The 25,841-nt window shown below is 38.9% G+C and overlaps 1 protein-coding gene and 1 long non-coding RNA gene across 3 annotated transcripts in view; one reads left to right on the top strand and one right to left on the bottom strand.

The window, feature by feature from the left end:
- The first annotated feature begins 4,736 nt into the window (after positions 1 to 4,736).
- On the top strand, positions 4,737 to 24,218 carry LOC120742345. The gene is made up of 3 exons (XR_005697848.1): positions 4,737 to 4,844; positions 12,617 to 12,620; positions 24,208 to 24,218. It is a non-coding gene; the product is annotated as an uncharacterized LOC120742345 (long non-coding RNA).
- The window catches only part of luzp2 (leucine zipper protein 2), a 149,087-nt gene continuing 141,292 nt past the window's right edge, over positions 18,047 to 25,841 (bottom strand). For both annotated transcript variants that reach the window (XM_040045620.1, XM_040045619.1), the window contains 2 exons: positions 25,021 to 25,095; positions 18,047 to 18,943 (listed from right to left, as the gene is read on the bottom strand). In XM_040045620.1, the coding sequence (XP_039901554.1) occupies positions 18,836 to 18,943; positions 25,021 to 25,095 (183 nt within the window). In that variant the 3' untranslated portion in view covers positions 18,047 to 18,835. The remainder of the gene's footprint in view (positions 18,944 to 25,020; positions 25,096 to 25,841) is intronic.

Below are 25,841 nucleotides of genomic sequence, written 5' to 3'. Positions count from 1 at the left end.
GGGGTATTATCCTTCAAGCTCGGGTCCTCTACCAGAGGCCTGGGAGCTTGAGGGTCCTGCGCAGTATCTTAGCTGTTCCCAGGACTGCGCTCTTCTGGACAGAGATCTCCGATGTTATTCCCGGGATCTGCTGGAGCCACTCGCCTAGCTTGGGAGTCACCGCACCTAGTGCTCCGATTACCACGGGGACCACCATCACCTTCACCCTCCACATCCTCTCGAGCTCTTCTCTGAGCCCTTGGTATTTCTCCAGCTTCTCGTGTTCCTTCTTCCTGATATTGCTGTCATTCGGAACCGCTACATCGATCACTACGGCCGTCTTCTTCTGTTTGTCTACCACCACTATGTCTGGTTGGTTAGCCACCACCATTTTGTCCGTCTGTATCTGGAAGTCCCACAGGATCTTAGCTCGGTCATTCTCCACCACCCTTGGGGGCATCTCCCATTTTGACCTCGGGACTTCCAGGTTATACTCGGCACAGATGTTCCTGTACACTATGCCGGCCACTTGGTTATGGCGTTCCATGTATGCCTTGCCTGCTAGCATCTTGCACCCTGCTGTTATGTGCTGGATTGTCTCGGGGGCATCTTTACATAGCCTGCACCTGGGGTCTTGCCTGGTGTGATAGACCCCAGCCTCTATGGATCTTGTGCTCAGAGCTTGTTCTTGTGCTGCCATGATTAGTGCCTCTGTGCTGTCTTTCAGTCCAGCTTTGTCCAGCCACTGGTAGGATTTCTGGATATCAGCCACCTCCTCTATCTGCCAGTGGTACATACCGTGCAGGGGCCTGTCCTTCCATGATGGTTCCTCGTCTTCCTCCTCTTTCTTGGGTTTCTGCTGCCTGAGGTATTCACTGAGCACTCGGTCAGTTGGGGCCATCTTCCCAATGTATTCTTGGATGTTCGTTGTCTCATCCTGGACTGTGGTGCTGACACTCACCAGTCCCCGGCCCCCTTCCTCCTGCTTAGCGTACAGCGTCAGGGTGCTGGACTTGGGGTGAAACCCTCCATGCATGGTAAGGAGCTTTCTTGTCTTTATGTCAGTGGCTTCTATCTCCTCCTTTGGCCAGCCTATTACCCCAGCAGGGTACCTGATCATGGGCAGGGCGTACGTGTTGATGGCCCGGATCTTGTTCTTACCATTCAGCTGACTCCTCAGGACTTGCCTGACCCTCTGCAGGTACTTGGTGGTTGCAGCTTTTCTAGCAGCCTCTTCATTGTTCCCATTCGCCTGCGGGATCCCCAGGTACTTGTAACTGTCCTCTATGTCTGCAATGTTGCCTTCTGGTAGTTCAATCCCCTCAGTTCTGACTACCTTCCCTCTCTTTGTTACCATCCGACTACACTTCTCCAGTCCGAATGACATTCCAATGTCATTGCTGTATAGCCTGGTGGTGTGGATCAGTGAATCGATGTCTCGTTCACTCTTGGCATACAGCTTGATGTCATCCATGTACAGGAGGTGGCTGACAACTGCTCCGTTCCGTAGTCTGTATCCGTAGCCAGTCTTGTTAATGATCTCACTGAGGGGGTTCAGGCCTATGCAGAACAGCAGTGGGGACAGAGCATCTCCTTGGTAGATCCCGCACTTGATGGTGACTTGTGCTATGGGCTTGGAGTTGGCCTCTAGTGTTGTACGCCACATCCCCATTGAGTTCCTGATGAAGGCTCTTACGGTCCCATATATATATATATATATATATATATATATATATATATATATATATATATATATTCTTATTTACCAAATGCATGATTTTTTAAATACTGTTCATCAACTGTAGATAATGTTTTAGGTCTGCCACGTCTTCTTTTGTCCTTTCCAGTTTCCTCAAACTAATTAGGGACACATGCCACACCGTGACTAGAAGCATTTTTCAGAGATTCAACTAAAGAAATTGTAACTAATCACACACTTTTGCTAGTAACAAAGATATAGTTTTAATTTGGTTCTTTGCTTAATTGTCAGTTATGTGTAGACGCAACATTTCAGCCCTTTGATGAGTTTGATGACTTTCTGCTTGAATGATTTATAGACTGCTTTTGAGTGGCTCACTAAATAAAAACATCCCTCTAAAAATGGTCGGTTACAATGACTGGATTGAAAAAAATTATAAAAATATTAACTAAAAATTAACAGGAACTGCACGGCTCACAATATTTGAACAGAACTGCATTTTTCTTCTTCTATATTATCTTTTAATTAATTAATTTTTTCAGATACATAACTTAAAATCTGCATTTTAAAAATTGTCGAAAAATCAGGGGTTAGGAAAAGACTTGATTTTACAATAGGCTAATTCAGATCCCCACAGGTTTAAAGCCTATTTTTTGAAAAAGATTGTGGTTAGGGCTCTTTCAAGTGACCCTGAACAATTGCCTTGTTGTGCTGGTGTGGGCCAAGGCCACTCAAGTACCTTTTATGATACAAAGCACTTCTCTCCTGTTTTCTACTTTCCAAGCAAGTCTCCACTAGTTCGTAGTTTGTGCTATTTGTCGGCTATGGTTAGTGGATGGAGGTTTTCTGTCCATTGATGCCAGTTAGATGTAAAGTAGTTAAACCTAGAGAGGCTTCTCATGTGACATCATATACATATTGCTTGAGAGTTCTCTGCCTACTAAAGGTCATACAGCATCACCAGTCTCGAGGGTTTCTGGCTGGCGAGTGGTTCCTGGAGGGTGCTTGATATTGCTTGTTGAAAATGGTTGCGAAGAGCGTGTGGCACCAAAAACCTCCTTGTGATTACTTTTAATGATTGCTTCGCAAGTGTGGCCTTTCTCACCTGTAGAAACTGCGAGTGTCTACAGCGTTACATAACATAGAACTGAAAAGTGAATACTCACTCCACTGATTGGGACAGGGACACAGAAATGGAAATTAAGGAAAATTTGTTATGAGATGCCAAAGACAAAAAGAAACCCAATTTCCTCATTGAAAAAAAATGGATAACATAGAAACAAGGAGATATAATGAGTGAAATAGTCATCTTTTGAGATGCTTCTCATCTCATTATAATAAGTATAGAATATTTATGTGTCCGCATGTAGACTTTTTCCTCTTTAACAGGTGGGCAAAACTGAATTTTGTTTTATATATATATATATAAAATCTAATATATAATATAATATATATCAGATTATATATAATAAGATGATATATAATCTTTTGATTTTCTTGTATTTATGTTCATTTCATCATCCCCCTGCAAATGTGATGTTATGTTCTCACGTTGCATTTGTTTCATGTGCCATGTTTCATGTATGTCAAGTGGAATTTGACACATGAAACCAGTGTATCTGTATCACCTATGTAACTTAATGGTGGCCCAAATTTGTGTTTTCTTCAGTTTACCAACTATTTATTTCATTGAATTTATTTACTGCATTAACCTTCATCCCTTCTTTTGTTTCCACTTCTTATTTCAGCACTTGCTTTTTAGATAAACATTACTTATCTCCAAAGGTATAGTTCCCGCAAAAATGAATACTTTGACATCAAACCTCCATTTTCCTGGCTAAAGTAAAGCGTTCATTGATTTGAAGCAACAAAAAAGTTTCCCAACAACAACTCACCGTTATTTGATCCAAACTTTACATTTTCTCACATTTTAATCCAGATTAGGTATAAATAAAAAGATAGTATAATATATATTATATTGAGAATACCACCTACTGCTGAACAAATGCTTCTGCCAAGATACTCTAATACCAGTCTGATAAATTAACCCCCGAACTGTGGTACACATACTACAATTGGTGGAAATTGCATAGATGCTTCTCCTCCTAGTATATATTGTGATTACAGCCTTGTCCAAACCACTTAACATGTTAGGCAACTAGTGAGCTAAGAAGGTTTTTTTCAGTCTTTAGGTCTGAGTAGGGACATGGTCCTTTATCACTACATTGTGCTCTAATAAATGAATTTTACATAAATTAAGAGAAAACACCATCAAAGCTGAGTACTCTGAACAGTCAGAGACATTCTGTGTATTAATATTTTTAATGGTAATTACTTTCTTATTTATTTTTCTTTTCATAGCTCATTTGAAAAGGATTCTTTATTGTGTGACGGAGGATATTTGCAAAGTGCTCATCACTGTAGCTAAAGAATTTGCCAAGGCTGGAATGTGTTTAACAATCTTGCTTTCACACTGGGTGCGATTATAAAGCATTTGGAATCAAAGGGGCATTGGGCTGTTGATCTTCTCCTTGAAACCTGTGTCAATGTGTCCATTTTTTTCAGTCAGATTAATTTTTGAAATTAGTTACTGTTATTTAGTTTTGCACTCTTTGTCCTTTTCATTGCATTATACTTTATAATTGGGCCACATCAATTCTATTTAATAATATTAATACAATATAATATAATATTAATATAATAATAATTTAGTGTAAAATTAGGGATTTGAAAAGTTAATGTAGAATTGTTGAGTCTTATGTGCTTATACTGTGTTTTTGACCATAGAATGATTATTGCAAGTGCTAATAAAACAGAGGGAGTATAAATTATAGTGAATTAAAAGAAATTAGGCTGAATATATTTGAGAGACTTGTTGATTTTTTTCTCAACCCAGTGTAGGGCACCAAGACAGGCAGTGCCTGCTTACATGTGCTAGCTAGAGAGTTCATATATAGAGCATTGCATGTTTGTTTGCCTGTTTTATTTTTATTTAAATTTTTTATTTGCAATGCACAGCAGTATTCTGCTGCTAGCTGATCTCTTACAGTGGGGCAAAAAAGTATTAGTAGCCACGATGTGCAAGTCCCCCACTAAAATATGACAGAGGCAGTAATTGCACCAGAGGTAACTTCACTGTGAGAGACAGATGTAAAAAAAAATCCATGTTCACATTGGATTAAAGAATTTATTCGTAAATCAGGGTGGAAATAAGTATTTGGTCATCAAAATGGAATCTCTGGCTCACAGAAGTCAATCTTCTGTAGCATTTCTGTCCTCGTTACCTGTATGAATGGCACCTGTTTGAACTCATCATCTGTATAAAAGACACCTGTCCACAGCCTCAAACAGTCAGACTCCAAACTCCGCCATGGCCAAGACCAAAGAGCTTTCGAAGGACACCAGGAAAAGTATTGTAGACCTGCACCAGACTGGGAAGAGTGAATCTACAATAGGCAAGCAGCTTGGTGTGGAAAAATCAACTGTGGGAGCAATCATCAGAAAATGGAAGACATACAAGACCACTGATAATCTCCCACGATCTGGGGCTCCACGCAAGATCTCATCCCGTGGGGTCAAAATGATCATGAGAACGGTGAGCAAAGATCCCAGAACCACACGGGGGGACCTGGTGAATGACCTGCAGAGAGCTGGGACCAAAGTAACAAAGGTCACCATCAGTAACACACTACAACGGCAGGGAATCAAATCCCGCAGTGCCAGACGTGTTCCGCTGCTGAAGCCAGTGCATGTCCAGGCCCGTCTGAAGTTTGCCAGAGAGCACATGGATGATACAGCAGAGGATTGGGAGAATGTCATGTGGTCAGATGAAACCAAAGTAGAACTTTTTGGTATAAACTCAACTCGTCGTGTTTGGAGGAAGAAGAATACTGAGTTGCATCCCAAGAACACCATACCTACTGTGAAGCATGGGGGTGGAAACATCATGCTATGGGGCTGTTTTCTGCCAAGGGGACAGGACGACTGATCCGTGTTAAGGACAGAATGAATGGGGCCATGTATCGTGAGATTTTGAGCCAAAACCTCCTTCCATCAGTGAGAACTTTGAAGATGAAACGAGGCTGGGTCTTCCAACATGACAATGATCCAAAACACACCGCCCGGGCAACAAAGGAGTGGCTCCGTAAGAAGCATTTGAAAGTCCTGGAGTGGCCTAGCCAGTCTCCAGACCTCAACCCCATAGAAAATCTGTGGCGGGAGTTGAAAGTCTGTGTTGCTCGGCGACAGCCCCAAAACATCACTGCTCTCGAGAAGATCTGCATGGAGGAATGGGCCAAAATACCAGCTACTGTGTGTGCAAACCTGGTAAAGACCTATAGTAAACGTTTGACCTCTGTTATTGCCAACAAAGGTTATGTTACAAAGTATTGAGTTATATTTTTGTTATTGACCAAATACTTATTTTCCACCCTGATTTACGAATAAATTCTTTACAAATCGTACCATGTGAATTCATGGATTTTTTTTTCACATTCTGTCTCTCACAGTTGAAGTGTACCTCTGGTGCAAATTACTGACCTCTGTCATCATTTTAGGTGGGGGAACTTGCACAATCGGTGGCTGACTAAATACTTTTTTGCCCCACTGTAGCTCTCTTCTGCATAGTGACTGAATCTAACTTTGAGTATAAAGGTGCCCTACTAAATACTTTGTTTGGTTAATTCACTGCCAGTTGCACAGACTGAAATAGCCCAATACAGTTTTATCAGGTCCGTAAGCAGTTAGCAATTAAAGATTAAAAAATTAAAGTTCACACCACTTACTGATTCTTCTTCAGCCTTCTTTTATCTGAAGTGCTGCACTGTTTTCGGAGAATCCCATGTATGAAACCCATGCTTACATTGTATTATTTGTTAGTACATTACTTGCACCCTCCTGCAAATTTGTGCTTCTCATGGTAATAAAATGAATAACATTTGTTTGTTTGGATGTGTATACATTTTATATTTGTCATAATTGATCTAATAACTTGATAATTAATCAACATAATGATTTATTTTGCCTTACAGAAACTGTATTGTAAATTTTATCTGAATTCTCACATAACGTACACGATGTAGTGCTCAGTTCAGATGAAATAACTAAGGTCTGCACTTTACATGGACATCTTTGCCTTCTGCACCCCTTCCTGTTTAAATAATTGTAAAATATTATTACTACTACAGTTAAATAAATAACTAGTGTATTACCAACAATAATTTATTATTAACTAAAAATGACAATGGTGGATGGGAAATTTCAAACCATTTCTTTAGGAAAAGAAACAATCAAACAAAAATACCTCATATTACCTCACATATTACTTTTACTGGAAAATTGTTCATAAAGTATCAAAACTAAAATAATTGCAGTATTCAGCAAAAAATGTTCCCATCAGGGTTAAACTGATTAATATCATTGCTGTTTTAGACTTTATATAAATACTTTATATGCTGTTTAATGCCCACATAAGCATATGTTGGCAGTGGTTGTCCTGTGATGACATCCTGATTTTTCACAAAGTCTATTATTGATAACAAAAAATAAGCTCAGTTAAAAGGCTTGATCAACATATGGCATGATTAACTGTCAATATCTACGGGGAGAATTGAAATATGAATGAAAAAGTGGATTATTGGCAAAACTCCTGGTTAAACTTATTACCTTTTAGAAATTTTCATAGATGCTAATCTGAAAGTGCTGCTGAGTCTGCACTGGCTCAACTTTCCAGTTTTATTAAAGCAGACATGGTCAGAGCTGCCATCCCATGCCATCATCATTGTCGAGGATTTTTCTGCTAATGCACCAAAGAGCGGATCACATTTTGCAGCAAAGACAAAATAGTCTTTATCTGATAAACTACAATTAGGCCATCTAAATGGGAAAACTTTCTCAGACACAAAAGTTGAGTTCCACAGAGTTCTGTGCTGGAAGCAACTTTTTGGTATGAATGCATTCCTTAATCTCAGGTAAATCTCTGTCTTACCAGGTACTTCATTTGGATGGATGTACCTTGGCCTTAAGTACTGCTGTGACAAACCTAAAGGGACATTCTTGAACATTATGTCTAGGGATGGGTATCGCTTAGGTTTTATCCGATACCGGTGCTAAATCGGTACTCAAACCGGTGCTTAAAGAATGGAGAACACAAAATTGGTCCAAAAACCTCTCATGTTCAGCTGTTTTTTTGTAAAAAGATAACAATGTTAGCCTTTTCTGCAGCTATGGGGCATATATGGTATCACTCTTGGCTGGAAGCAGTGCTTAAACAATGGAAAAAAACACAAACTTTGTCCAAAACCTCTTATGTTTAGCTGTTTCCCTCTTTTTCTTTGGTCATTTTAGCCTTTTTGGCCAGAGTGAAGGGAGTATCTGCCATCAAACAAGAAGACAGCCACATGTAACTACGATGGTGTTTGCTAGTTCACCTTACATGCATTAATGTAATAACGTGGTTAGCCTACTCAACGTAAATTACACACGAACAACATTAAGCTACTCACGCAGAGAAGAACGGCGGCTGCTGCCATCATCATCCGTCATCATTTCTGCTACACTGGCAGGGCTAGGGGCCAGGACTCTACTCTTCGGGTTTTTGGGGGATGTTGCTAAATCCGGGTCCGATAACAGGCAACCCACCCGTAGTAGATGTGCTCGGTGTGAGGTCTCGCAGCAAGCTATCAAATACGGCGCATTTCTCAGCTTTAAAAAAAACCCGCTATGCGTCGCCAGGTGTTTCATCGGATTCGAGGTGTTACCTCCTTTGACAGTATCACAGTATCAGCTTAAAGCACTTGTTGCAGACTTGTTTGCATATTTTGCTGTGAAGTACAGCCAGACTTTTGACCGCTTCGCCTTGGGCATTTTTAATCTGTAGCTCTGCTCTAAAAGAACGTACGTACCTGGACCCGCCTACTATCCTCGGAAACGTAAAATGATTGGCTAGAAGTGTATCACAGCTCAGGAAAAAAGCACCGAAATAAAGCACCGAAATGTGCGCTGCTTTTCGGTCTGGTTACTACCGTTTATGTCAGAACCGGTGCCATCATGGCACCGGATACCGGTACCCATCTCTAATTATGTCCTAATTGAACAAATATCCAGCCTTTTTCTTCTGAACAAGAAGCAAAATATTTCCTAACATGGACTAGACAGAGAGATTATATTTTCCCATATTATCTTCTATTCGTTGGTTCACTGTTAAATCCAGAATTGAATTTCAAATCTTTCTCCTTACAGACAAAGAAACTGACAGCTCAGCCCCTCAGGCTTTGCTGTGGTTCTAGCCCCTAGTTTGGATTGGATGATGTTGGGGGGAAAAAACCCTCTCTACTCTAAATATTAAGTTTAAAGCTTTTTGATAAAGCTCAGCTATGGATCAGGGGACGAAATCCTCTCTCGTTTTACGGTCAGGCTGCTGGTGGATCTCCAACTCTGCTCTTTCACTCCCAATCCGATTGCATGTTGTTAACTTACCATTCCCTCTCTAATGCCATTTGTCTTTTTTAACCTGTCTGTTCCTGGTAGCCTCTCTGTGTTCCTTATTTCTGTCATCTCTTTCCGCCTCACCCAACCCAGCAACAGATGGGACTTCTTTTGTCTATTGTAGGTTCTTTCGTTTTCAATAGCACCATGAGACTACTTTTATTGTGAATATAAATAATTAAATCAAATGAAGTAATATTGTTCACATTTGGGTTGTTAAAAACATTTTTATTTTATAGTGCATTTGACTAGAGAATAATTAATTATCTAATTTAAGCTTTAGTAATTAAAAACAAATGACACACCTTGGTAATTCTATTTTCATTTGATATTCCATATATTCTTCACTGATCTCATTCTGGCTGTAAGTCAGTAGATCTCTCTAACGGGAATCATGGACCCAACCTCATAGTTCGCTCGTTTAACACAATTTATTCCCGGTTGCTTCTCTCACAGCAGTCGGCTGCAGTTTTCCAGGTACAGCCACACACAACAACAACAGCCCCCAGGTCCCTGCACACTCTTTTGAATGGGGCAGGTGTGATGAGCTGATTGAGCTCCGGTGTGTCTCATCCTCCCCTGCTGCCGTGCCCAAGCCACACCCTGCCACACCTCAGTATCCACAATACATAATGAGTGACAGAAAGCAACTGCAGAAACAACAGGAACTGCATCTGAGACACCAGAAATTATGGACTTATTAAATGGTTAAATAAATACTTCAGTGTGCCTTACTTTCTATCACAGAACTGACCTTAACAGTTTTATATGTACGTGCGTGTGTGTGTGTGCGTGTGTTTTTACACTCCCCTGAATGTTAAAGACTGGTCTTAAGAAATGTTTCACACTCAGCCAGAAAGTAGGTCCAAGAGCCTGGGAGCTGCTGATATTGGAAAAATAGAGATGGACTGAAATGGAAGAAGATAAATTTAAAAAAAAAAAACACCTTCTAAGCATCAGCGTTTTTCTCATACATGGAAATACGGATAAACAAAAAGCTGGATCTTACAATAGTATAGCCCTGATGAATCTTTGTCATTAAACTACTATAACATACATTCTGAGGAGAAAAAGGCTTTTAGGTTTACATAGCAATGAAATATTGTACAAAATAATGGTTGTTAAATTCATGGTTAAGCTTTATGTAAAACTTTGTTCATGAGCAATGCTCACAATATTCTAATTCACTGACACTGTTTGCATAGAATTCATATGCCAGTAATTGGATTTCCTAATTGGTTAGCTGGTGATAAATTGAGTAAAATTGAGGAAATTAACACATTTTAAACACCTGGGGGTACAAGGAGGTACAAGACATTTGTATTTGGAAGTAGTTTCCTGCTGCTGTAGTCTAATTAGCTGCCAAGTGGGTGGTGTTTGCCAAGTAGGAGTCCTGGTATTTATGGGTGTTTCATAGCAGAATATTAAAAGTCAAAACTAATCTGTGACAGACATCTACCCATTTGGACTCGATGCTTATTCTGGTACTCAAAACAGGTTTAAAATAACTGCTTATAAATGATCTGGATCAGTTTTGTGACTCAGGGTTGCTTTCCACCATGCTTAGAATTGATGGGTGTGCAAAGCAGCTCTTCCATCACTACCCTGCACCTCATTAAAATCATTTACTCTCTCAGAACATTAGCAAGCTGAGCTTTAAGAGCTGTGGAGAAAAGAGGAGATGAAGTGGGCAATCTTGACACACTTGTGCACGCTCTATAAAGCTTTTGCTGTCATTCGCATGTGTCTCAATGCGGTATCACCCCCAACAGCAGAATTTTAAGATGTGGTTCCAGGCTGCATAATTAGAAGGAGTGTTTAATTAGGTTTCTGAGCTTAAGATGTGAGCTATTCACTGTCATAATACAACTGACCTTTGCTGTCTTAAAACATATCCGTGGTCCTGGTTAGCCATTTATAATTGTATGAGAATGCCATCTCTTAACTCCTTTGACTTCAGTAGGGTAGACAGGTTATCCACACCCTTAGATATTATTTAACAGATTCAATATAACATTTATTTGCTGGGAATAACAGAAGAATAATGTGTGGACCATAATGCAGTATAACTATTAATAGTGATTCTGTGATATAGTAGTCATCTACAATGCATAACGTAGAGGGAATATATACCCCAAAAAGCAGGAATATCTGTTTGTAATTCATCACATGAATAAATGGAAATAAATAAAAAATATTCTCAAGCTAGTGAAGGATAAAAAGGTAAAAAGACCTCACACTCTGAGGCAGATTTTCCATCCCTGTGAGCTTCCTGCCTACACAGTGAACTGCTCGCATCACAGCTTTTTAATGGTTACATCAAAGGAGTGGGAATGTTTGCAACAGTCCCACATGTTAAGGGCACCGTGCAACAAGTGAAGCAGAATTTACAAGTAGAGAAAAGATAAACAGCATAAAAGTTTTATTTATTTAGTAAAAAGAACAACAAAAAAGAGGCTTTGCTAATACTGGGTGGTGTGTGAGTGTTCACAACCTTTCAGTAACCAGATTAGCTGTCAGTTACTCAGATGTCAACAAAACAAAAGACAGACAAAGACATGTGGGTTTAATTTCTTCATTTCAGTAATCTGATTGACATTCCCTTCTTTTGTATCACTGGACCTCCACTACATTTTGAAGTACTGCTGACAAATGTCTGTTTCAGTTCAGTTTGTGTGTCAGGATGTGACCAGTTTTGATCAGGCGGTTCTTCATGACTTTTTCAACCATGTTTGCAGAGTTTCTTCTTTTTTATTAGAACTTCTGCTCACTATTACTGCCATGCATTTGAAAAAAGGAGTCATCAAGTAATGCCTCTGGGAAGTCCAGTTGGTAAGGAAATTGGTTTAGTACCGTTGTATCAGAAACATATTGCACAAGAAAACCTATCTATTTAACCTGTTATGTTTTGTCCACCCTGGGTATTTGGTTAGGTAGCAAATCACCTATAAAGTCACTATCTGAAAAAATTAAGTGAATTATGTGCTCCAGTTTTGGTTACATGCTTTTTTTTTCTTGTTTGGTCACACATCTGTCACTTTAGTTCCCAAAGTGTCAATGAATTCATCACCTATGGAAGCTGTTAAAGAGCATTTTGAGTGAGGAACTTGGATGGTTCAGTGTTTGCCTTGTTTCTTTGTATTGTCATTGCTATTTAGTTAAAATGTTCACTGCTTGAATGCAAGCTCCTTGTACTATCATGCATCTGCACAATTATGATTATGAAGCTGGCACATACAGAACCAAAAGAAAAGGTGGGGGATTGGGAAAATCTTATGAAGATTTATTTATTTGAAATGAAATATAAAAATAAACAACCAAGAGAGAAATGAACATTTTTGTGAAAGAGCAGATACATTTGTTGTTTGACACTTTCCCTAATACAGATTTTCATTGTTATTATTAATAATATTTTGTAGCACACATAAGTAAATACTGCAGCTACCATTGCAGGAATGTGATTATGCAGCATAACATGATGCTGTGTTTGAAATTTTTGAAAGCAATGCTGCTCTCAGCTTTGTGAGGAGTGAACATTTTACCACGTCTGCTGCAAAGAGAAGTTATTGATTTAAAAAGAGAGAGTTTAGAGCCATAACAAAACCCTTTTATTTTGTTTGTACAGGATTGAATGTTCAACTGAAAATGCCCTTGAAGGTCCAACTGAAAGTTTTCTTGTGAACAAACAAGTCAGATTTTTATTCATTGTCACACACTGTATCTGTCATGGTCCTGGGTGGGTGACCCAATGTTTATGTGTTTTCTTGTTTTATTAATATTCTTAGATTTAGTGTTATTCATGGTTCTGTTTCCTTGCTTCCTCTGTGTCCACATTCCACATTTAGTCAGTCTTGTCTTCATGTGTGTTTAACCCCTGTGTCTGTGTCTTTCTTCCCCAGTCGGCTATGTTTCCACATCTGTTTCTCCCCAGGTCCCAGTGTCAAGCCCTTGTGTCTTAGTCTGCATCTTTTTGTCTTTCCTGTTTTATTTTGACAGTCTCTCATCCTGTGTTCAGTGTGTTCAGTTTTGCTTCCTCCCTGTTTGATTAGTTTCAGCTGTGTTCCCTCCTGTTTCCCATCCTCGAGTCCTCAGTCTCTGGCTGTATCCCAATTCAGGGTCTGCAGCCTTAAAGTACGCAGCCTCAACGATCCTCAAGGGCCGCGTACTTAAAGACCGCTAAGGCCGGAAGTGCGAGGCTTGTGAAATGGGACGGTCTAGCCTCCGTTGCGCTGCCCAGGTTGCCTAGCAACCATGATACTAACAGCTGGAAACGTTTAATACAGCTTTGTTTGACAGAAATGAAGGAGAAAATCTTTTGTTCATTTGTTTGTTTGTTTCTACATGAGCTTTGATCATTCTCTGTAAGATTAAGCTCAGCTATTGAACGGCGTATATTTTAAAGTAAAGGCTTTAAAACCAAGTTAGTACAAACGTCACTAATGTCACATAACTTTGCCGACATGTGGCCAACAGTAATGTTTTAATGTTCTTCGTTATTAAACATTTGCACATAAATAAGTGACATAATATTCAGTACTTACTTAAAGTGTACTCTTTGGGCACCCCTCATCCGCCGTTTTTTTTCGGCAAAATTCTCCACACCCACCGCCGCGCTATGCATTCTGGGATATAGAATAGAATAGAATAGAATAGAATGCCTTTATTGTCACTATACAGTTGTAAAATGAGATACAGATTTTCATTGTTATTATTAATAATATTTTGTAGCACACATAAGTAAATACTGCAGCTATGTTGGGCCACGAAGTCTACACCGCCACGTCCTTGAAATTCAGGCCCGCATTTCGAGCAGCCTTCGAATTGGGACAGCCTTCGTAATCGGCCTTAAAATGCGGCCTTTAAGGCTGCAGACCCTGAATTGGGATACAGCCTCTTTCTGCTCATTGTCGCATTGTCCATATTGCCGTGTGTTTTCCCTGTACTCCTTGGTTTCCTCGCTACTCCTAGTTTTCTCATAGCTCCTAGTTTCCAAGTTTCCCAGCTCTTAGGTCCAGTGATCAATAATCTGTGATTATTTGCTGACACGGAAGAAGTGTATTGGCATTTGTGTAATGCACCCATACAGACTTTGGATGCACTATCCAAAAAATATAGAATAAAAAGTGTACTTGCCATGCTAGTATGTATCCTCCAATCAGTTGCCAAAATATTCTGCACCCAAAAAACAGTATAATAGTGTAGAAAATGCTAATGTTGAGAAAACAGGGTTCACATTACAGCAGCTACACCCATCTTTTATAAGCAACTTATAAGAGAACATGGGAACAAGAGGACCTGAAAAAAACCTGGTGAATATGGAACTATTTATTTACTCAGTGTTTGCCCAATAGTTAGGTCCTATTTTTTAAAGAAGAAACATTACACATTATTTCCAATCCTTGTAGAACCACAGTATAGTGAGAACTTAGTTTGAACTGTCAGCAATAAGTCAGATTCATTCCTAGTGTGTGCTGATCTCCACCATGTTCCCCTTTGTCAGTGAGTCTGTTTATAATATTTATGGGCAGAATTTCTAGGTTCCCTGTCCTACAGCAATGGATCAATTAGCAGCCAGCTGTAAAATGGTTGGGATGAGAGTCAGCACCTCTGAGTCTGAGGCTCTGGGTCTCAGAAAACGAAGTGCCCACTCCAGATCGGGAATTAACTCGTACCCCAAGTGGAGGAGTTCAAGTATTCTGGAATATTGTTCACAAGTGAGTGAAGAGTCGAATAGAAGATTGACAGATGGATTAACACAGCATCAGCTGAGTGTGAATGTGAACCTGTCAGTCTTACAGGTCGATCTTTGTTCCTACTGTCACTTATAGTCACAAGCTCTGAGTAGTGACAGAAAGAATGACACTGCAGATAGAAGCAGCTGCAATAAGCTTCCTCTCAGTGGTGACTAGACTAAGCCTTAACCCTTTACAGCCGATCGGAGCGGGCACGCTCTGTTTTGCGTAACTATTTTTAAATCCCAGTAGCACTGCAACCACGTAAGCTAGCGCAAAAATTTTTTTTGCATATGAAACCGGAGGAGTTGTACTTACATCTTATGCCATCAGCTTGTCCTAGGTCACGGTTTCCTTCCACATAAAGCTTTGCAAAAACTGCATAAAAAGCGCTTGCAGGAACAAAAACATAATATTCCAGAAACACGCTGTGCCGATCCGATCAGCTGTTCATAACACTTCCTACGTTGGAATAGATGTCAGCGCGAACTTTTGCATTTCCGCCATTACCTGCCCGAAACCGGAAGTGACGTCATTTTCGCGGAAATGTAGTCTTTTTTTACTATCAGGGCCTCATGAGCCTATACTCGTCTTTTTAAAAGTTATCTTTGACTTTATGACTTTCTGTGTCGTTTCTGGGATGCTTAGGACTCATATTGCACTGCTGGAAATAGTTTATTTTGATGCATATGCTGCTTTTTTGCAAATTTGCAGTATAATATTTATTTTCGTTTTTCCTGCAGTGTATAAAAATTGGTGTATTTCAAAAATAAAACTATGAAGACACTCAAAATAAATTTCCTGTGGTGGGAAACTATTTTGTGCAACTTTTTTGTATTTACAGTTTTGAGGGATAAGCCTCTTAAATTTCTCTAACTACAAATATATGTTAAAAAAGCAAAAATGATTTTCAATTTTTTTGTAGTTTATTGCACTTTTTTGCAATTTATGTAATTACTATGCACTTAATGAATACATATTATTAAAATCTGGGCTATAATGGTTGTATTGATGTATAGCAACTTGAAATGCTCCCAAAAATGGCTCCACAGCAGGTAAAAATATAATATAAGCTCTGGCGGACTTGGTTCTATGGTAGGTCTTAAAGGGTTAAAAACAGGGTGAGAACACTGGTATTTTGGGAAGGATACCTCCAAGATCAAAAGGATCCATTTGAGGTGGTCCAGGTGTCTCACCAGGATGCCTCACAAGCACCTCCTTGGAGAGGTGTTTCAGACCTACTGGGAAGAAGTCCAGGGGTATTACCCTGGACACACTGGAGAAATGATGTCTCAGGGCTGCTTGACTGTGTGTTTATTTAAGCTGTTTTATATTGGGTCAAATGAATTACTCTAGGGGTCCCCATAGACCCAAATCAATAGTCCATGTAGTTTAAATATGCTGGCAGCTTATTTTGAAAATGGTGTATTTTTTTAAACAGCAAAATATGGAGTGACCACTGTTATTGCAGGTTCAACAATAGGCCTGCTGCAGCGTCATTTGTTCCAATGATTGGGGACGTGTAAACAAAAGCCAGCAGGCAAATGGTATCTGCACATTTTCAACAAACGGAGGAAAAACAAGTTCCACAGACAGGCTGGACCTGCAACCTGCATTATGGTCTCAGAGGTTCATTTGTTAACACCAACACTGGTGCTTTTAAAAAGAATTTCTAGGTTGGCATCTATAGCCTAGAAAATCAAAGATTGTAAAGAGTTATATTTTAACAGACTTGTCTTACAGCGATGTGTTTTTTAATTGTATAAAGCTTTGTTAACTAGAAAGAATGTAGCGAACTCAAGGACAAAGCTTAATGCTAACACTGTGTGGGATTCCATTACCTTTATTTCATAATCTCTTACATCTCTACCCAGTAAAGTAAATTTGTATTAACTTTACAGCAGTCAATACTTTGTATTCACATTGAACAGTTCTCTTTGGCTGGATGTAAGAATAGGTTCCCTGTCTAGGTCAGCTACGAATGAAATCTGACTCTCTGTCCTTGAAAAATACATCATTATCAGCAGTGAATAGGAGGCAGTAAAAAGAATATGACATAGAGACACTCCAATGCCACTTTGATCAAACATCAGGCTTGTCTGTCTGATAGGAAAACTTTACCATAGTTCTTCTTTCCAACGTTCTGGAAACAGTTGGCTCCGAGGTGTAATGTCACCATTAGCAGGATGCACCCTGGGTCTCCAAATCCTGGCAGTGGTCCTTTTCTTTTCTTCTTTTCTCAGCAAGACACACAGTCGACCTGGGAAAAGTTGTCAAACTTACAGAAAAGATGGATTGTGCGTCTTAAAATAGCATTCTCCACCTGTCGGCTAACATTTTCCAGCACGGTCACTGTTGTATTCGGTGATGATAGCCAAGTATCACATGAAGGGGATGCTGTGACCATAAAGCTGCTTAACACAGTTGTGAGCTTCCAAAGCTCTTAAAGGAGCCACAGATGTGCTTTTATAGTTAACAATATAGTATGAGCATTTGAGAGTGATGCTTAACATGTGGAAGCTTTTGAAATGCTGACAGCGATATACCATAGCCGATACTGTAAAATGACACTGCATACCATGACTGATGAGACAGTGGGATGTTGGAGGTGGCTTTTATAAAATATATATTGCATGTCTTAATTCTACTATTCCTCTTTGTTTACAAGCTTCTTTGTGTAACTCTGGCTGTTTTCATGAACCTCATGAGAACTTTCAGTTGTTTTCATTTTCTTGTTTCCCCTCCCCTATTTTCTGCTTTATATTGAAAGTGAAATCACTAAGGCTTAACATAAGCACAGCTTTATTGAATTTGAATCCATTTTTACCCAGCAACATTTGTGCTTGAGACATAACTGTCCGTGGCAAAGTTACTTTAAAAAAAAACAACCTTTTTTGGCTATGAGTAATAAAGCTGTAGGATTTCTTTGAAGAAAACCTCAAGTGCGCTTTTTTGATATAAATATGTTCATATTTATTATTAGATGTTTATAATCCAAAAGGTACATACACTGTTTCGATAACCAATTAAATATATCAACCGATGTCTCCCACGACCTCGAGCAGTTCATATTCACAGGGCGTGAAACCGGAACTTTCTTTGCAATACGAAATGTTTTCTGCCGTTAATCACAAACATACTCACTAATTTCTTTCCCACAAATAACCATTTATTCTTCACACATTTACTGAAAATTACAGTTTATTGAAAGGACACAGAAAGGTCAGATAACACAGATACATGTAGCTAGGAGTTACTACTCAGTGCATGGCACATTCTCAGGGAGACGACCCATTGTGAGTCTTTGGCTCTTTGCCTCTGGAGTGTTAAAGGCAGAAAGAGTGCTGAAATATTAAATGTTGAACAGTTGGCCAGCCAACTTGAGCCTCTATATTTCAAAATGTGGAGGAGTAAATTAACCTTGCTACAATGAGTGACAAACAATATTCTAAGTTGGGTAGTAGTAGTAGTAGTAATAGTAGTGGTAGGAGTACTTTTTTATTTGTCAATTGATATACTTATCACAGGATACAGTGTCAGACCTCACCAGTGCAAAGGGATTTTCTAGAAAGATCACACATTTAGAAAGCAGTGTCCTCACTCGAAACAAAACTCAGATAAGTAAACAACAAATGAACAATCATGAAACAAGTTACCAGTGCCATTGCTACCTTTGAAAAAAATTTCTAAACGCATGCCATTTTACTATGGAGGTTTTTTTAGATGACAGTTTGAAATTTGTTGACAATTCCAGTGTCTCAGCTCTTGCTAACGATGCTGATATGCGCATGTGTGCATGTGTGTCGAAAAAGTGAGTGTGTGTCTGTGTGTGTGTGTGTGTGTGTGTGCATGCGTTTTGTAGAAGTGTGCGAGTATGTGCTCTTAGAAAGATCCTTCAGGCAATGCAGTAGATCTGTGCTCCCGTTGATATGCCGTCCTCTCAGTTGTATTTATGGGGCTTTGTCTTTTTGCTGCTGCCTCCCTCTGCCTCGTCATTGTCGTGTGTGGGCTTTGTGTTGAATTTTCCACTCTGCACTTGGCTCTTTTCCTGTTAGGTTCAGAAGATAAAGAATAATAATGAGGCAAGACTGACACAATGGTGTTCAATAGTAGGCATATGGTGGTTTGTAATCTTAGCAGAAAATACCCCCTAGATCTATATGAAATACAAAGAAAATTTAAACAGTAAAACACGGCAAGTCATTTCATATGATGACTGCTGCTATGCTCCTATATTCAAAGTGCTTCTCTCTACTTGTCCTAGTCCTTATGCTGTCTAGCATCTGTCCTATTTATATGCTACCACAGTTGCATCAGTTGCCTTTGAAAAACTGATAGCTACTGGCCTGCATCAGCCCGTCCTCTCCAAACATAATAATTCACCATAGTGTAATTGCTGGTTGTCATATCCACAGCTACATAATCACTAAAAAGTGCATTTGGGTAGCTTTTTTGTAAAGTTGCACCAGGAAATTCAAACACACACACACACACACACACACACACACACACACACACACACACACACACACACACACACACACACACGGCATATATTTATGCTTTTTTTGTGAACAAAATAACTTCAAAGTGTATCCTGCAGTTTAAACCTGCATATAGGTACAGGGAACCTTTACCAAAAAATCCCAAATGTTTGTAGATTTTTTGGTATCTTTTTATCCTGGATTGTTTGATTGATTGATTAACAGCTGTCACTCCCACTGTTGATATGCAGATTAGGGCTGAATCGTCTCCGAGATTTGGATTGCAAAGCCTGCTTACTTGTACTCGGGCTTTATCGTCTTTATTTGCAAAACAGAGGGGCTACTCACATGAAACACAGCTACACTGAAAAACTGGAGGTCAAAACTCTGCAGAGTACATTAAGAATTAATCAATTGTACAACTTACTGTGTAACAGTGACACAGTTATACAAATCACAACTCAACTGAACCCATGATATACGCTCGGGTTCTATGCTAATATCAGAATAAACTCTTTTGTTCCATCACCATATAATTTAATGCTTGTTTAAAGTGGGTTTGGCCAATTTTAGACACGAATATCAAAGTATTTGTTTCCATAGTGTTTTTAAATTTGGGATAAAGAGGGTTTTTTTTTTTGGTTTTTTTTAATGTGGACATGAAAAGCACCTCAGCTTGGTATCTTACGTTCCCCTGACTCACGGGAGTGATTAGCATGCTTCAGTTCACATAGTTTTTGACAACTCAGTGACTTTGTTCCTAGACTTGAGGAATCCTTTGACAACTTTTTTTAAGTGTTAAATCTAGCAACTTTTTTTGATAAACAACTGGGCATACTGCTTTGTTCTTGCTCTCCATCCACAGGCATTGTTCTGTTCTATTCTGTTTAGTGGCAGTAAACACTAAACAGAACTGTATTATATTTGCATGCTGTTATTTAGTCTAAATCTGTGTATTGTGTGGAAAAAAAAAGAAGAAAAACATTCTCTTGTCTCTAATTTTCTCTTTGTGTGATCATTTTGACTTATGTGTATTAATTTTGTCAGATGACTTCTAGCTGCAAAATCAAACACACGTCCTCAGCCAGTCATGTTCAGTCTCTTAGGATAGAAAATGCCATATCTGAGAATGGCTAATAAAAGGAGAAGATTAGGATGGGGAAAACATAGAGAGTGGGCAGGAGGTAAAGTGTTATGGACTAAGCTTAAGGTGTTTGGGTCAAATAGAAGATTGAGAGTAGGAAATGAAAAAATGCTGGAGGTGTGCTTGACATCTGTCAAGAATGGTGGAGAAATATGTTTCTCTGCTGGTGATAAATTGCAAGATTGATTACCAGCAAAGAGATGGGATAATGGGATCTTGAACAAGAAAAGCTACCACTCTATTTTGCAATGCCATGTCATACCCTGTCAGCACCACTTGATTGCAACCAATTTCCCGTTACAACAAGACAATGACCCAATGCCCAACTCTGAACTATGCAAAAACCATTTCAAGAAGAGCCAGTAAGCTGGCATTTTGTCTATAGTACAGTGGCTAGCATGGATCTCTGAGCTTTTGTGGAAACAGGTTGTCTGCATGCAAGAATTGGCCATCAAACCAATCATTTTGGAGGTGCTTTGACAGACTTACAGCATGCATAAAAATGGTTCTTCGTAATTATCATATTGTATTCATAGACAGATAGATAAATATTTTAGTTTTTTTTCAAACTTTGATTCAAAGCACTTTTGAAAGAATCATATATCTGATCCAGTGGATGAGAATCAATCATGCTTCCTTTCATCTGTTCATCTGCAGACATGATTCCTCACTTAATGCACTCTTGTGATTTCTTTCCACCCACTTTGATGTCAAGATTGGGATTTTTTACTGTGTATATCTTATTTTTCACCACCAAGAACTCTCTTAAGAACATCCAGTAGTTTTAGTTGACAGTCGATTTTTGGAAAAACTTTCAAGAGCTTTGTCAGTAGCAAAACTATGAATGTCACCCTACAAGCAGACATTCATAGTTCTGCTTTAAAGCCAATGTAGCCAACAATATGGCTGACGGACAGAAAAAAAATCTGAAATCATGTTTCCTTTCTGAATTTATTCTGATTCACCCTGACTCTGTACTTAATAATAAACAACTATAAGACAATATATTTACATTGCATGGAGATTGTGAGATTTTTATTTATTTATTTATTTACTTTTGCCTACAGATACATCCAACAGAAAAATCAGTAGCTATATAATACTTTAAAACACACCACTAAACACATACCACTGATTGAATAACATCATTATTAGCAAACTAGGTGAAAGCAGAAGGAATTCTTTGGAAGCCTAAAACATATTTTTTGCTAATGTTTTCCTCACTTTGAATCATAAACAGTAGCTGTTTATTTGAATGACTGCATAGCTGCCTTACTTGATTTTTATCATTTCCTTATCACCCTTTGTGATTTTTATATTCCAGCTGGCGTGCTTCCACTTGCACATTTTTAAAGAATTCAGGAATGTCAGACACAAACATTACTCATGCTGTGATACTTCTGAAATATGCTCTGTTGCTTAAGAATGTCAACATGTGCTAAAATGGTATGAAGTTATATTTTTGACCTATAGGAACACAGAAAAGAATGGTAAATGGTAAATGGTAAATGGGCTGTATTTATATAGCGCTTTACTAGTCCCTAAGGACCCCAAAGCGCTTTACATATCCAGTCATCCACCCATTCACACACACATTCACACACTGGTGATGGCAAGCTACATTGTAGCCACAGCCACCCTGGGGCACACTGACAGAGGTGAGGCTGGGGGACACTGGCGCCACAGCGAAAAAAGAAAATGAACCAACTTTTTTTTTTCAATGAAGTTATTGATGTGTTTAAACATAATCTGAAATATAGATACATTGTATTAAGTTTAAAGGGCACACTTTTGCAATTTTTAAAAAATATTGCTCTGTCACTCTGTGCATGACGAGGCCACATCAGTCTGCCAGAGGAGGCTAAGTCAATAATAATAATAATAATGGATTGCATTTATACACAATTTACAATTCCACAATTCATTCACTCTCACATTCATACACTGGTGGAGGAAGCTACAGTTGCAGCCACAGCTGCCATATCGCACCATCGGCCCCTCTGGCCATCACCAGTAGGCGGTAGGTGAAGTGTCTTGCCAGAGACAGAGACTGTACGAGCCGGGGCTTGAACCGGCAACCTTCCGGTTACAAGACGAGCTGCCAACACTTTGAGCCACTATCACCCTATAGATAAGGATTGTGCAATATAGCTCACCTAAAGTGTTTCCTTGTTTTTCTTTTTCATAACTACTGCGGCGTTGTACCAAACACAACAGGTACAAGACTGTAAATACTTTTTCTTTCAAAAACATCTGAACATAAGGAGAAATGACACTTGGGTTCTCAGTTGCCACAAATCGAACAAGAAAACGCGTGATGAAGGTGGAGAAGTGACAGAAATACGGAGCACCTAAATGCAGATTGATCCACTGAGACTGGAATGCAAATTACTACTAATCAAACTGTTTACTACACCATGTATGGCAAGTGCTGTGCAAGAGGGATAAAAACTGACAGAAGGAAAAGAGTCTATTGTACATTTGGTACTGCAACACAATATGAAAATTTCGCAATTAGTGATCTAAGAAGGATCATAACTATATAACCATTATGTCTTACAATGTCATTAGACCGACCTGATGGTGATGGCTGAAAACCTTGCTACTGTTTTCCTGCATTTCTTCTTTTTCAAAGAAAACAATACTAGGATTAAAAATGTACTTTGTGCCCTAACAAGGATTTCTTTTTGCAGTTACATTTTTTTGCCTTGGGGAATTCTTCTGACTCCCCTAACAAGTAACATCCTAGATTAAGTTCACTATATTAAATCGAAATCGAAATAGCATTACATCTCATAATGCTATAAATCAGGGACATAGTCCAAAGCGTTGCTACACAAGAAAACAATTGTTAAACTTTCACAGAATATCTCTCTGGCACAAAATAAACCTGAGAAGTCAAATAAGCCCATTTGTCTCCTTTGCAATATTCTTGTATTTGTTTGCAAATACTCTGCGTGTCTAAAAATGGATTGCTGCCACTTGGAATGCAAGACAGTTGCTCAGTTACACAGTATTGCACTGCATTGAAATGAGATGCATTGTTTTGCTGTACCATCTGCCACCACCAAACAGGTGTGACTCAATTCAATAATAGGATGAGGGAGGCAGTTAAGCATGGACTTTGACAGGACATTGAATATCACATACTGTAGGTGACATTGGCACACTGAATAACAGATTTTTATGGATTGGTTGCTTTTTTTTCTCCATTTTTTTAGGAATGTGATGTAGATGTTGTGTGTCTCGCTTGTGTCTTGATGAATCATCAACTGTGTTTCATTTGATGTCTTTGGGATGTACTTCATTATATACAGAGCTAAATCAGTTTGTTTAGTTAGTAGTTGTCAGGAAGGATGTCGTCACAATGTGTCAGCTACATCTGTGTTGCCTTTCTTTCCATATTGTCGTTTGAAAATGGCTTGTCATGCCATCTGTTTGATTACACTGCAGGATAATCCAAAAATTATTGTCAAAAAGCTATGACAGGGTAAAAGCTGCTACACTATCTTGTCATAAACTATGTAATTATATAATATATGTATTTCACTTGCTAGTAAAATGGTAAATGGTAAATGGCCTGTATTTATATAGCGCTTTACTAGTCCCTAAGGACCCCAAAGCGCTTTACATATCCAGTCATCCACCCATTCACACACACATTCACACACTGGTGATGGCAAGCCACATTGTAGCCACAGCCACCCTGGAGCGCACTGACAGAGGCATTGTGAAATGAAAGTGCATTGTATACAGTCAGATTCATTAATATTTGGACATAATTGAACAATATCCTCTGAAAATGGTAGACTCTAGATAAAAAAAGATGACTGTAGTTAATACAGTACTTTTGTTAAAGCTGAATTTTTGCACTTCAAACACATCTTGGCTTTTAGGGTGAGGGTGAAAGGGCTCTCTACACCAGCGGTCCCCAACCCCCGGGCCTTGGACCGGTACCGGTCCGTGACTCGTTTGGTACCGGGCCGCGAGAGTTGAGGCTCAGGTGTGAAATGTATGGTTTTCAGGGTTTTTATCGGTTTTCAGCGTTATTTTGTTATCGTTTTTATCGTTAACTTGGTTTTCCTGGGTCTTTTCACGTGTGTTATGAATAAATCTTCTTTTTTCGGTACCGGTACTAGTTTTATTTTGTTGTATTTATCCGCGACACCTTAAAGGCCGGTCCGTGAAAATATTGTCGGGCATAAACCGGTCCGTGGCGCAAAAAGGTTGGGGACCGCTGCTCTACACCACTGTGATGGTGCACAAGGGCAAAATATTAAGAATTGTGTTATTTTGCAAAAGACTTGACTGGTCTTTGACCAAATTTTAAACACGTATGCCTTCGATATAAAGAAAATGGCATTAGGACTGAAATTGAATGAATTAACTTTTAAATGGATAAACCAATAAAATAAACTAACATAAAACTTCACTGTACTAATGAAAAATATGTCAGCATATAAATTCATATTTTCATATAAATCCCGTGACACACACCTGCTGTTGCTCTGGTAGCTTTCTGCTTTCTGGAGCTGATTCCTCCGTCTGATTCTGGAAGCAGTCACTCCCAGTCTAGGAGAACAATATGAGGACAATATGAGATGATGATGAGATGAGGAATACTTTATTTACCCAGTCAACTTTATTTTTTCATTACAGTAACTAAAATGATGATGAAAAAAATATACCTCTTTGCCAGACAGATATATTGTATTACATAGGGTGATAAGCTGATGTAGCAGTGTACAGTGTCCCAGCTTTATGTATTCAGTGAAAACAGATAAATAAACTCACATCAGTCAAATTCATAAACCTCTCATTTTTACAAATAAGCTTCAAGGAATCACTGACTTCAACAACCACAGAGTAAGCAGAGTAAGCTGCTTATCTTATTCTCATTATGAAAGAAACGTAGCCTTATATGTGCAATTTAAATGTTTAAAAGTATTTATTTATTAGTCAATTAACAATTTATTATTCAAAATATAAAGAGCTTGGTTGTTAAAAAAGAGAAAGCAGTTATTTGAAGCTGCTGATTGTTGAAAATGAATGATTGTTGTAATCTATAATAAGTACTAAAATAGTAATTATTTACACCAACTGTGATGTTTTTGTTAGCGCTGCCAGCATTAATTTTGTTAAAATGACGTTAACGCCATGACTGCATTAACGCGCTCCCCGTGCATGGGGGTGCATGGCGTCAACGTGTTAGCGTGATTAGCTCGTAAACACGATGACGCCCTGCAGCCCCACTCATGCACGATCCACGCTAACTCGCTAACGGAGATTTGCCGCATCAATGCAGTTATGGAGTTAAC

Source organism: Simochromis diagramma, unplaced genomic scaffold (assembly GCF_900408965.1).
Source record: "Simochromis diagramma unplaced genomic scaffold, fSimDia1.1 OVJJ01000079.1, whole genome shotgun sequence".
NCBI classification, from domain to species: Eukaryota; Metazoa; Chordata; class Actinopteri; order Cichliformes; family Cichlidae; genus Simochromis; species Simochromis diagramma.
Note: the sequence above shows the minus strand (reverse complement) of the source record. Positions and strands in the feature narration are given on the sequence as shown.